This window comes from Micromys minutus (assembly GCF_963924665.1).
Source record: "Micromys minutus genome assembly, chromosome: 19".
In the NCBI taxonomy this organism is placed as follows: domain Eukaryota; kingdom Metazoa; phylum Chordata; class Mammalia; order Rodentia; family Muridae; genus Micromys; species Micromys minutus.
This window is the reverse complement of record NC_137954.1, coordinates 12,586,758-12,599,653: the sequence shown is the minus strand read 5'-3', so window position 1 is coordinate 12,599,653 and position 12,896 is coordinate 12,586,758. Positions and strand designations below refer to the sequence as shown.

The 12,896-nt window shown below is 42.9% G+C and overlaps 1 protein-coding gene across 2 annotated transcripts; it reads right to left on the bottom strand.

The window, feature by feature from the left end:
• Nucleotides 1–5,844: 5,844 nt before the first annotated feature.
• CTLA4 (cytotoxic T-lymphocyte associated protein 4) lies at nucleotides 5,845–11,190 on the bottom strand (the record flags this gene model as incomplete). 2 transcript variants are annotated; one of them, XM_080932917.1, is made up of 4 exons in its annotated part: nucleotides 5,845–5,949; nucleotides 7,226–7,335; nucleotides 7,778–8,125; nucleotides 11,082–11,190. In XM_080932917.1, the coding sequence occupies 4 exons, from the start codon at nucleotides 11,188–11,190 to the stop codon at nucleotides 5,845–5,847; spliced, it is 672 nt and encodes a 223-aa protein (XP_080789043.1). The 2 variants fall into 2 exon arrangements, with proteins under 2 accessions (XP_080789043.1, XP_080789044.1); XM_080932918.1 differs by lacking the exon at nucleotides 7,226–7,335 and having other exon boundaries at nucleotides 5,882–5,949.
• Between the last annotated feature and the right edge of the window lie 1,706 nt (nucleotides 11,191–12,896).

The window sequence follows — 12,896 nt, the reverse complement described above, 5'->3', positions numbered from 1 at the left end:
ACGGGGCTGCGCATGAGTAGCCGTTTGTGAGGCTCTCTAGAACATATTTCATACAGTGCTTCCCAGAGTCCCCTCTTTTTATTCAAATACAGAATTCCACTTTGTGAGGATCACATTGTTTTTTGAAACACTGTTGGTTGCTAAGGTAACTTGATGGTGTGTGATAAGTCACTGACTTCCAGCAGAACTTACCAGTTCTCTCAGGCTCCGCCACCTTTGCTGACAGGGTTCCTGCAGTGCAATGGTTCCTGTTTGCCCAGAAGCATTCTGTAAACTTGCTAAGGATAGGCTGGCCTCTGTGGCTAACATCAGCAAAGGCTAAGGTGGAGGTAGGAAGGATGGAGACAGCCCAGTATTGGTGATGACCAACATCTTATTTATCCAGAATGATCTACCTACGACTTAAGCAGATTTCTGGGAGCAGCCTGTCTGTCAGCCTTGGTTCTCTGGACAAAGCTGAAAAGGGCAGCCCTTGGGCAGAATTGCAAGAAAGTACTCAGTGCACAACTTCAGTGTGAAAGCCCAGAGATCTGACTTCCCAGGCTGGTTCAGACCACTGTAACAGTGGAGAAGGTTCCTGGTGTCTCTGCTTCTTATTTCCCCCTACAGTGTGAAGGCGATTTTCACGGCCCCCTCTATTCCTAGGCACTTACGAAGGGAGGGTGTGTCCAGTGGTACAGTTTCAGGTAGTATGACTCGGAGACCTGGGAGAGCATTTGAACGCCCCGGGCCTATCCTCTGGTGAATGGAAAGCTTCGGGTCTGAAGCATACCATCTGCGCTTCCAGAGGACAACGGTGTACAGTTAGCACAAGAGCATCTGTGACAGCATGGACTCCCAGAGATCGCAGATTTCCAAGATGGGGCTGAGGCCAGACGTTGTGCAGGATGCACCGGAGTGAGTTGATGTCTAAGAAAATGCTTGAAAACCATCTGTCGCCTCTGCTTCAGAACTGGTTACCCGCCACAAAGTACCTGTGTGTGTCCTGGAGTGGGAATGGGAGTCAGGTTAGAATTAGGACTGTGACAAAAATTTTGTTTTACTTGACTCCAAATGAGGGGACTCCAGCATCCCTTTTATACATACTGCCATTAAAAGTATAAACCGTATTTACGGCAGCGTCCTCAAAATGAAATATAGAGTGTACTGGGGTGTAGTTCCCACAGTTGGACCAGTTCATCTTTGTTTGTTTGTTTGTGGAGGTTCAAAGCAGAGAGTTTTAAAGCAGAATGTTGCAAACCTACCTACTAATGTCTACCATAGTCTATAACCAAGGAAGTGTAAAAGAGAAAACTTTCCTCTTTCATCAATACATTGGCAGATCTCTCGACAGGAAAGACGAAGTTGATCTGAACTGTAAAAGAAAAAAGTATGTAGACAAGAAAGTGAACCATGGCCCTCACCAGGTACAAAGGAGCAGGTGTAGCTGTTGCAGTAAATATTAAATGGAGGACTTATCTCGTTATCGACCCCCTTGGTCTCACTCCGTGGACACTGCTCTGGTGTGGAGCCGAGTGCTCGCTGGGACAAGTCCCACTCTCCGGGTGGCTCCCTTCCCAGGCGGTTCACTCCACCCGCCCTGCTGCTTCTGTCCCGGGTGGATACCATACGACTGCCCCAGTGTGTTTCTTTCCTCCACCGCCCAGCACAAACATGACTTCAAGGCTCGGTAGCTTTTCATGCAGGTTTATATATTAAATTCCCAAACCACAAACTCTCTACACAATCCATTACATCCAGTGGACAAAGACACAAACAGCCCTTCTATATGAGATTAAACAGACCTATAGATACTCTTAAAAATATTCATATCTACCTATCGCCAATTAAGACCACCTGGATCTAGATCCTCCTTCTCCAGCTCCATCTTGATTCTCCCGGAATCTTCCTTCCACCTCCTCCTCCACTTTTGCTCCTTGACCTTTCCTCGCCTATCTCTCTCCTGTCCAATCATATATCGCCTGAACAAAAATTTTACACGTTGCCATGGGAACTACTCTCCAAAGGTCATTGCTTCTTTTATTTGTGATCTCCCAACGTGATTCCTTGGATTTGTAAGTTAACAGCCTCATGACATCAATATTTGGCAGATGGAACCCCAGCTGAGCTTAAACTAGGTATGTGCCTAATGTGGCTATGGAAGAAGTCTCGGGTTAAGTACCAAAAAAAGTTTTAGTTGGCTTTAGCCATCGCCCACAGTTGGAGGAGATAATAAAATTGAGAGTGTTCTCCCCCAGAAAATGACTGAGACACAATGTAGAATGTAGTGGGTACAGAATTCATACTCCAGGGTCTTGAAGGTTTAAGACAAGATGAATTAACCTACACAGAGATTTTTCTCACCAGAGGAATGGAGATTAGACTGAACTACTTAATAAAACACAGACAGCTTTTTTGTAAAGGACAGCTTTCCCTCCCGTAGGCCTGGAAACCCTAGATCCTCAGCACTCTGGCCTCTTGCTGGAGCATCCCCAGTATGCCCAAAGCTCTGAGGCTCACTTACAGAACTTCCAGAGTAATGCTATGCATAAAATCCAGGCACACTTGAAACTATTGGAGGTGAAACCAAGGATTGCTGTGAAACAGAAATGGGGGAGAGGATTTGTCTGGGCTTAAAGTGTCCTCTGGTGATGGAGGTTGGCTCAATAGGCACAGGATGGGGACTGAGATATTCAGAGAGCACTAGGAGAATGACTTCTAGTGAATAGAGCCTTGCTGTGCAAGTCCAAGGAGCTTGGACCACTGGAAGCCATGAGAAGTCAGATGTGGCAACCCATTCTGGGTTCCCAGTGTTCCTCTGAGATGTGAGTCTCATGGGCCAGTGAGACTTGGCACACGGTGTCACACAACAAAGACCCTGCCTCAAAACAACTGAAAAGGCAAGGGACAATACCTGAGGTTGTCATCTGATCTCCATGGACACTGTGGTACACAGTGCACACACACTGGCCTCCACACCACGTGTACTTGTGAATAAACACATACATATACACGCAGGAGTTTTAAATATATATATTTGGAGATGAAAATAGGAGAATAGGAATAGCAGAAATGAGGTTATCATAACTGGAAAGAACTAAGCAGAGGCATGTGCTTGGGTAGGAAGGAGAAGAAGCCAATTCTGCAGCCCTGGGAGTTCTGTCTTGCTCCTTGCCATCTACATATTCATCTGAAAGTCGGGACTTCTTGTGAACAGCAGACTAGGTTTCATTTAGACACACAAAGTATTTAGGCTTTCTCAAGACCTGTCCCCAGAGCTCTGTAGGTTAGAATACAGGTTTGGGGACAGTGTCTCTCTCTGAGTGCTACAGGTAAATGAAGTAGGTGTTAGAAAAAGCTTTCATTTGTCCATAGTCCTTTGTTCACTGAGACATATTATTAACTGTTGAAATTTGTCTAGAGATATTTGGGATATTTGGAGCAGAAAGACATCTGCATATTTCATCAAAGATACCAACCACAGACCAAGAGAGCTGGAAGCGAGCCTCCCTTGTGTTATAGTAGCATTTTCTAGGTAATAACTACAACCCTGTATTGAAACATCTGCTTGTTTTTATTTACCAAGCCTTTCTGGAATGCTTACACTAGTGCTGACTTTGGGGGACTGTGTGTGTATGCAAGAGTGAGCAAAGGGGAAAGAGAGAGACAGACAGAGAGATAGAGACACAGGGAAAGAGACACAGACAGAGACATGGGGAGAGAGACAGACAGACAGACACAGAGGGACAAACAGAGACACAGAGACACGGGGAGAGGGAGATAAAGAAAGCCACTTAAGTGATCATGAGAACAAGAAGAACTAAGAGCTTCTGGGAAATTTCCAGTCTTGCCATTCAAAGCCCCCGAGTCAGAGCACAGACAGTCAAGGCACTGAGCCAGTGATCAGATGTGTTCAGTTCCAGGTGGTCTATGACCACACAAAGAATGACACTAACATGACACATGACAATAACAGGATGTGGAGGTTAGGAATGAGAAGCTAAATGAAACTGACCAGGCTAGTGGTACACCTTGGTGAACCAAGAATCAGACAGACTTGAATGGGCCCAAATTTTGAGTGTTGTTAATAACGCTGAACTGTAGGTATGTTTCCTTTACATCTGCAACATAATCCATATGTAAGACGCAGGGGAATTCTTCATTTACAATGAAGATTAATCAAATATAGCCACAGGAGGAGGGTCTAGCTGTACTGGGAGCTGTTTTGGCAACAGGATTCAGTTAGTGAAGCTGCAAAACTGTGGGTAAGAAGGAGGAAGTGAGGACTCTGGATAAAGAGTCTAAAGTTTATAGGACAGTGGTGCCTGTATTTTATCCAAATAGGAGAAATTAAGAGGAAATAAAGATTCTTTCCAGGAATGAGCGTCAGATAACGGACCAGTACATGGCTGACTCATAAAACATCCTTTTCCTCTTTTCGTTTATCCAGTTTTTTCCCCAGGATTTTTAGCATAAAAGATCCTACTAAGTGCTGAATGAATCCATCAAAGCCAGACTCAGGGGCTGGAGAGCTCGTTCAGCAGTTAGGAGATCACACCACTCTTAGAGAAGACCGGAAGTCTCAGCACTGACATCAGGCCGCCGACAACCACTTGTAACTCCAGCTCTGGAGAGATCCCACACCTCAGGGGCATATCCACACACGGACACACATAACTAAAACATTTTGCAAAACCAAACTCAAAACACTATACTTAAATACAAAACTGATTAAATTGGGCAGTTCATAAAACAATCACACAAAGAAAACTTTTATTTAATTAAAAATATTATACATGTTGTTGCATTTTCATGGAAAATATTGAGTTTAAAAAACATACACTGTTAGTTTTCAGGAACTCCCATGCCCCCCATCCCACCATCTGCTGCTTTCTGTGTTATTAACTTTGTGTTTGGGAGGAGCCATAGTACTGTGGCGGGGGGTGGGGGGGGTGGTACTGGAACTTCCTAGAAGACCAGACCCACTGGCCCCAAAATGAGGCATTTCCTTGAAAACAGTGTTCTTTCAGGTTCATGAAGGCATTGCCAGCTTTTGGTTTCCTTGCAAACCATTGAAGAAAAAAAAAACAATAATATGAGTGTAACGACCCAGTTCTGAAGTCAACACCGGTTTAGTACAACTAAGCACTGAAGACAGCCTCATCCGGTTTCCAAGCCAGTTAATGCAAGACCTCGAGTCCAACCTGATGGATTAGTGTCCCGAGCTCCCCAACAAAATTTCCCCAGAACCCACTGTGGGAAGACACTGATACATAGTGTTTATATTCAAACCACCAGCAAATACACAAAAGCACATGAAACACCCATGCACAATATCACTAAAAAATGCATCTTGGAACAACACAACCTTTGGAACCATTGGCTATGTCACACAGCTGTGTGAATAAATTTTTAAACCTTCATGTAACTATACAGTCATTAAAGAAAATATCAGCATGAAAACTTTTAAAATTACTTAAGTCATAAACATCTCACAGGTAAATACAAGATGTGTACAATATAATCTCCTTTATTCCCTTCCTTTCTTCTGGCTCGGCCATTCCCTAATGTTCTCCTGAACCTCACATCATAATGCTATATATCCTTATGCTGCTTCCAAGTGATGCTTTTACTAAAATGGTCCTGATGTAACAGAAATACCCCCAGCTCTCTTTTTCATGGTCCTCGGCTTTAAATTGTAGTATGCTTAATTGGAATTCTTGTATCCAGCTTTATATTAGAGAGAGACACACTCTCCTTAAAATATACAAACAGGTAAAAATAGCTGAAGAGCAAAAGACAGTTGAAATTGCCTCAGCTTTTAGAGACTGACGTATGTTCCTCTTCTTCTTCACAAACACCCTTTCAGTTGATCGGAATAAAATAAGGTTGAAACTGCTTTTCACATTCGGGCTCTGTTGGAGGCATTTTTACATAAACTCCTGTTGTAAGAGGACTTCTTTTCTTTAGCTGCCAAAACACAAAAAGATACAGCAATTATTATCAAAGAATACAGAAGCCAGACAACTTGACCAGGAAAACCCAAAATGCCCAAGATAATTGACTAGATCTTGTCTGTGGTAATCAAATCACCAGAAACATTTGAAGGTGGATTTGATACCCTGTTTTGAAGCTGTATTCCTCATCTCCATTTCTCTTAGGCTTTTTGTTTTTTCTTTGTATTAGTTCCCAGTTTCTATAAACCTCAGCAACTTCAACAATAGACTTCTAGTCAGCCAGCCCCTGGGTGGCAGCTTAATGTCAAATAAAAAGGAAGACAGCAACAGAACAGAGATTCCGTGAAAGTGTGTGTGTGTGTGTGTGTGTGTGTGTAAAACTATAGATGCAGAAATAAAGAAAATGACAAAGGTAGAGAGAGATAAGGAAAAATGGAGACATAAGAAGAGGAGGGGGAAGAAGAGGAGGAGGAGGAGGAGGAGGAGGAGGAGGAGGAAGAGGAGAAGAAGAAGGAGGAGGAGGAAGAAGGAGGAAGGAGAAGAAGAAGAAGAAAGAAGAAGAAGAAGAAGAAGAAGAAGAAGAAGAAGAAGAAGAAGAAGAAGAAGAAGAAGAAGAAGAAGAAGAAGAAGAAGAAGAAGAAGGTGGTTTGGGGACAAAGGACATTGCCTGTGGTAAGGAAAGTCAGCCTTACACAGACATGACTGAGGACTGTTCAGAACCCTGACTGGAGACTTGATTCCACACTTCTCTCTTCTCACTACCAATATACTAAATAAAAACAAAAACTTTAATTCACTGAGCTAGGGAGGAGGTCAAGGCAAGGTACCTAAGTAAGTATGTAATGGGGATGGGTATTCTACAAGAAGCTACTGCTTGAACAAGTTGGGTACAAGGAAGGAACCAAGGTGTTTGTGTTTGGTGAGAGATAGAAATCCACCCGGGTGGTTCTGACTAGCACATGTTGCCCAATCAAGTCCTGTGTTCTAGGGTTACGAGGATGAAGGTTATTGCCATGATGGTGACAACCAAAACAGCTGCTCCATGTTGTTCAAACAGTTACTCAAACTGAAACCCTGCTCAGAAGCACACAAACATTCGTTGTCAAACATCATCACGTACAGTATTAGTCATCCTGAAACCTCTAAGGCGAGTGCATGGAGTTCTAGCGTATTCTTTACCCTGTCTTTCCTGCTCCTTGTTTATTGCCTCAACTCGACAGCAATTGGTCAGTGAGGTACAACTAAAGGTGTCCCCATTAACTGTGGGGAAATGCCAACACCATACTCACTGTCTTGCTCAAAGAAACAGCGGTGACCAGGAAACTGTAAAAAAACAGCCCCGAACTAACTGCAGCAAGGATCCACAGAAGGAAGTCGGAATCCGGGCATGGTTCTGAATCTGCAACAGAAAACGAAGCACCAGCCTTCTGAGAAAGTTTCCAATTGTGGGGCCCTAGTTCCTCACGGGTGAAAAAAAAGGAAGTTAGAGATTCCAGGCTTGGCTAGCCAACCCTAACTTGTATTGGTAAACCGCAGGCAAGTCTGGCTATTTATTTAATGCACGACTTTTCCCAGAGTGCCATCACAGGAACAAAGGTAAACTTCGAGAACAAGTGTCCTAATCTATCAGCAGTATAAAACATGCCCCAAATGCATTTCATTGCAATCAGAGTGATAGCTATGTAACTACTCATCATAAGCAAGACTATCTACTAGGGAATTTCTAGCTATGCATGACAGTCCTAACTATGAAGGACCTCAAACCAAGAACCAAAACTATCCTGGTGTAGAGGCAACAGTAACAAAAGCAATCTAGTTCTTAGTGGAATGGCTTTGCTCACCAATGACATAAATCTGGGTCCCGTTGCCAATGCCCACAAAGTATGGTGGTGGATACATGAGTTCCACCTTGCAGAAGTACAGGCCAGTATCAGCAGCTCTCAGTCCTTGGATGGTGAGGTTCACTCTGCTTTCATTAAAGGTACCGCGGCAGAAGGGGTCATCTAGGAAGCCCACCTTATTCTTCGCTGTGAATGTTGTGGCACAGACCTCAGTCACTTGTTCATTTGTCTGCCGCAACACGGTCACCCGGACCTCATCAGTGTTGTGTGAAGATGAATATTCACATGGGAAGCTGGCGACACCGTGGCTGCTGGCCAACACCACTGAAGGCTGGGCAACCTGTATGGCTGGCATGGAAAAGCCAAAGGGAACTCAGTGGACTCAGGAGCATCCATGATTAGGACGACTAGGCTACACCTGAGGGCAGGGAAGGATTATCTTGGATGAGCTCCTACAAATTCACCCCTCAACAAACTCATCACCCCCTCACCCTTTGCCTCTCCATCTGTCCACCCCGACAATCCACCTCCCATCTTTCAGCTGTCCTCAGTCACTAAGTTCTCTACTGATAGTTTATTGGAGACAGTTAGCTACAACAAAGGTAATACTGGATTAGCAAATAGAAGACCTGGCTCTCATACAATGTGTCATTTTGGCAGATAATTCTTCCTTTTGTTTATTCTCCCATGCAGTAAGAAAGAGAGGTAGCTTACATGTCACTGCAGGGCATTCATTGATGGTAATAGGACTATATCATACAGGAAACACAGTGATCTGCAGTACAAACATTTCTGGAGCTTGGGGTGCAGAACCTTGCCTCATCTCTCAAGGTAAGCCTCAAATTGTCCTAAATAAGTTGAACCTCAGGTCAATGCACTGGTCATCCTTTTCCTGGCATCACAGAGGTAGAGTGGTGTATAAATCAGATGAGGAAGCCACAGAGCTGAGGGCACCAGGGTCATTTCCTCTCTGGGTTGAGGCAACCCTGCTTTAACTTCTGTGGGCTTCCCCTGCTTCCCAGCCACCTCTTCTGTCTCCCTTCTTTCCTTCACTTAACACTTTCCTCAACCTGTGGGATTTGTTGTTCTTGTTGTTTTCTCTCTCCGTGTGTACTACAAGAGAAAAGAGTCGGACTTTCTACACAAACATGCTTTCATCACTAGAAATTAGTGGGTTTGCAGTCTGGCATTGCTGGTACAAATCTGCAGTCCCAGCAGCCAGGAGATGAAGGCTAGATATGAAGTTCAAGGCCAATGTCAGCTAAACAACAAGACAAGTGTTAATTGCTTTACAAGACAAATAAACAACTGGCAGAAGGGCTGGAGATGTAGCTCAGAGGTAAAGTGCTTGCCTAGAGTACTCAGGGCCTTGAGTTCTACCCTCAGCAAACAAAGGTGGCCTTATGTCATATTGCCTTCTCATAACTAACTTGGCTGCTCTCTGGTCAATATTGCAAATTACACCCAAAACTTAAACTGAACAATGTCATTGGCAGTTTACTAGCATTGACTGCTAAAACAAGACAATAATTAGTGTTCAGTGTCCTCCATATTACAATCTTGAATGCTACTTCAGGCTTAGTTTCCAAGACTACCTCTCCTACCCATAAACCAGGCTATAGTAGATACACTAGTCTCTCCTGAAAGCACCTGTACTGATTAACATCTGTGCGGGGGGGGGGGGGGGAAGAGAACAATATGGCGGCAGTTGCCATGGTTATTCCATCAGCTTTGCGGGTGAAACAGCAGGTGTCTGCCCAGCCTTCATCTCTACCATCAAAGACACTGTGCAAGCATCCTTTGCTCACAGAAACCCCATTAGAGTGTTTTAAAAAGTTCTCTCCCACATTAAAACTTTTGTGACATATTCAGATAAGTCACTGTACATGACTATTGCTCCTTTGGTAGAGTTAAATATCAAATATCATTTGTGCATCAATTCCACATTAAAAACTATGTGATTTCTTAGTGTGAAAGGTCTAGAGAGAGGGGGAGGGCCCAGTAGATACCTGCATTTCAGTGCACAAAACAAGCCTATTATTTGTCTTTTAAGAGCTTATATTTCATCTGAAAAGCAAGGATCCATACTTAAAATCCACATATAGTTAATGAAGCTATTAAGGATTTTATGAAGAAAAAATAAAAAGACTCTTAGGCCAAAAAGCAGTTATTTGGGTTTTTTTTTAATTTTCTCTTCTTCCTCCTTCCCTACCTCCCCCTTTCCTTTTCCCTTTCCTTTTCCCTTTCCTTTTCCCCTTCCTTCCTCTCTTCTCTCTTCCTTCCTCCCCTCTTATTCTTGTCTTTCTATCATCTTCCCTTTCTTTCTTCTTTTAATTTCAAACATTTTAAAGTAATTATCTAATTAATTTTTCCTTCACTTATTTTTATCACTTCTTTTATTCTTTGAGATTATAATATAATTATATTATTTCTCCTTTCTTTCCTCCAACCCCTTCCACGCACCCCTCCTTGTTTTTCTTGCAAATTCATGGCCTCTTTTTTCACTACTTGCTGTCGTGTGTACAGATGTATAGGTATATTCCTTCTTAATACAACCTGCTCATTCTATATGTTATTTGCTTTATGTTTTCAAGGCTGACCATTTGGTATATATATGGATAACCAGTTACTGTGCTTTTCCCATCCACTTGAGCATGACTCTTGTTATCCCTCGTGTTAGGCAGTGGTGTTGGTGAGACTTTATGGGTGGACCATCTGACTTTTCTGGGAGACACAATATCACAGTTAACACTATAAACCTTTGGCTCTCACAGTCTTTCTGTTTCCTCTTCTGCAATGTTCCTTGAGCCTTTGGGTGTGATCATCTAAAGAACTAAGAGTGTCTCAAAAACTTAAAGTGGACGAGGAAAGAATTCTTATTGATTTGAATTTAGGTAGGTTTTTTTGGGGGGAAGAATTAGGGGGGAAATCTTAAGTTCATTGTAATGTGAAGATCGAATGTGCTCAGAATTTCAAATGCCTTTTTTAAATCTCTTAGTTTTACAGTATTTTCTAACAGTAATAAAGAACTTGAACTCGTCCCGAAATCTGCTCTCATGGGTCCTTAAGCCCCAGCTTGGATCCCAGCGAGCTGCTGTGGGCAGTCTCGGCTTCTTTGCTGCTGCTAGCCCTCCCCTACTCTTCTTGGAACTTGTCTTTAAGAAGCTGTTAAACCAAAAGGTAGAGGGTTTGCCTTTCACTTCTGGCATTACTACAAATCACTGTCCTTAGCTTCTGAAGGAAACAAAACCCATGTAGGAAAAAACACCTCCTCCACCTCCATGTTCCACAGGTTTCCACTCACCTTCAGAGAAGATAGGGATGAAGAGAAGAGCAACCAGGGCGACAAAAGGACAAGTCCTAGAAGGCAGCTGCAGGTGAACTTTGTTCCTCTGGACTCCAAGACAAGCCATGGCTTGATGGTAAATGTGTTTAGGTCTTCACCAAGCAGAAGAAGATCCTGAAGCTCTGAAATGTGTTTGAACCCACACAGACCCAAGGACTTTATATAGACAGCTTTGATCCAAGGTACGTGCTACATATGTGTAGCACACACACAGGACACCTGAACAGAGAGCCTTTTTGTTTTGGTTTTACGAGAAAGGAAGCCGTGGGTTTAGCTGTTACGTCATAAAGACAACCTCAACTATTCAAAGTAAAACTGAACAAAACAAGCAAATCCATGGTTGGAAAATGTACTCAACTTGAAACTGAAGCTTCGAGTCACCTCTGAGGGCCTGGATAAGTGGAGTCTTGGAGAGGATAACTTCCTGTACTGCAAAGTATTCCTAAATCCCAACGCCAACTTTATCCAGTCATCTGGGCATTTTTGAGCACCCAGTTCTCTTTCTTGGCATCCCCATGGTCATCCATCCCTCTTAGTCCTGGAGCTGATGTCAGAGATTCTTTTTGGAAGTCACCCATAAAAAAATGTGTTCTAAATATGATTCTCTATTCTTCTATGAACAGTATGCAGAAGAGTTTATTTTACCAAACTCCATTTAGTATTTTACTGAGAAAAAAAAGGCCAAAATCACAAGAAATGAAAGACATACACCACACACACACACACACACACACACACACACACACATGCACGTGCATACACACACAGACACACACAGACACAGAGACAAAGACACATACACACCCCAGAGAAAATGGCTTCTGATTTTGTCAATTGGGAAAGAAATCAGATGTGCTTAAAGCAGTAACAGTGTCGAAATAAAGTTTTGAATGACCCAGGAAAAGTTAACCCAAATGATGTTTTAAACCTCCACAGGCGGATTTCTTTTAATAGTAAGCTTTTTAAAGGATAGAAACTCAAAACTAGGAAACACATGTCAGCTACGGAGATGCGTCCCATACACCTCAGCTATAAAGACACAGTTCAGCGATGGAGACAGAGCTCAAAGGTGGAGATATAGCTCAATGGTTGAATACTTGCCTAGTCTGCGGTAAGCCTTGGGTTCAATTCCCAGCACCACCAAAGCAGAAATTCAAAACTAAGGATAAATATTACCAGAATTCTTAAATTCTAAAACTGTAGAGAGAACAAATGTTCACCCATAAATACCATGGTATTTTATATTAAAATTATTTAGAATGTTCAGTATTTAAAATATCTAAGTATTCTCTATATTAATGTAGATTAGACAGTTAAAATAATTAATACACACATATTTGTAATGCATGTTTTAGAATACTAAACATTAAAAACTTCCCATAAATCTGGGGACCTCTCATATAGCTCAAGGATAAAAAGGATGTTCATTGAGAATCTATAACATGCTATGAATTGTGGGTACTTAGGATGGGAGGATGGCAAGTCAAAAATCCTAGTTGATTTCCTGGCATGGCAGAGCATGCCTTTAGTCAGAACTCTTGGAAGGCAGCGGCAGGTGGGTGCTCCCGTATTTCTGTGGTTTCCTGCCACCTCTACACCCCATCAGAAGAGGCTCTGTAGAGTTGGGACTATGTGCTTCCTTTCCAGCCTGCCCGCTAGCATGTGGTCACACGTGCCTTTCTTTCTGCATGCCATTTCCCAACATGCTTTCTTCAGGCCTTATGATCATGGCACAAGCTTCCTATGCTGTGTTTGCCCCTGTTATGTCTCCTC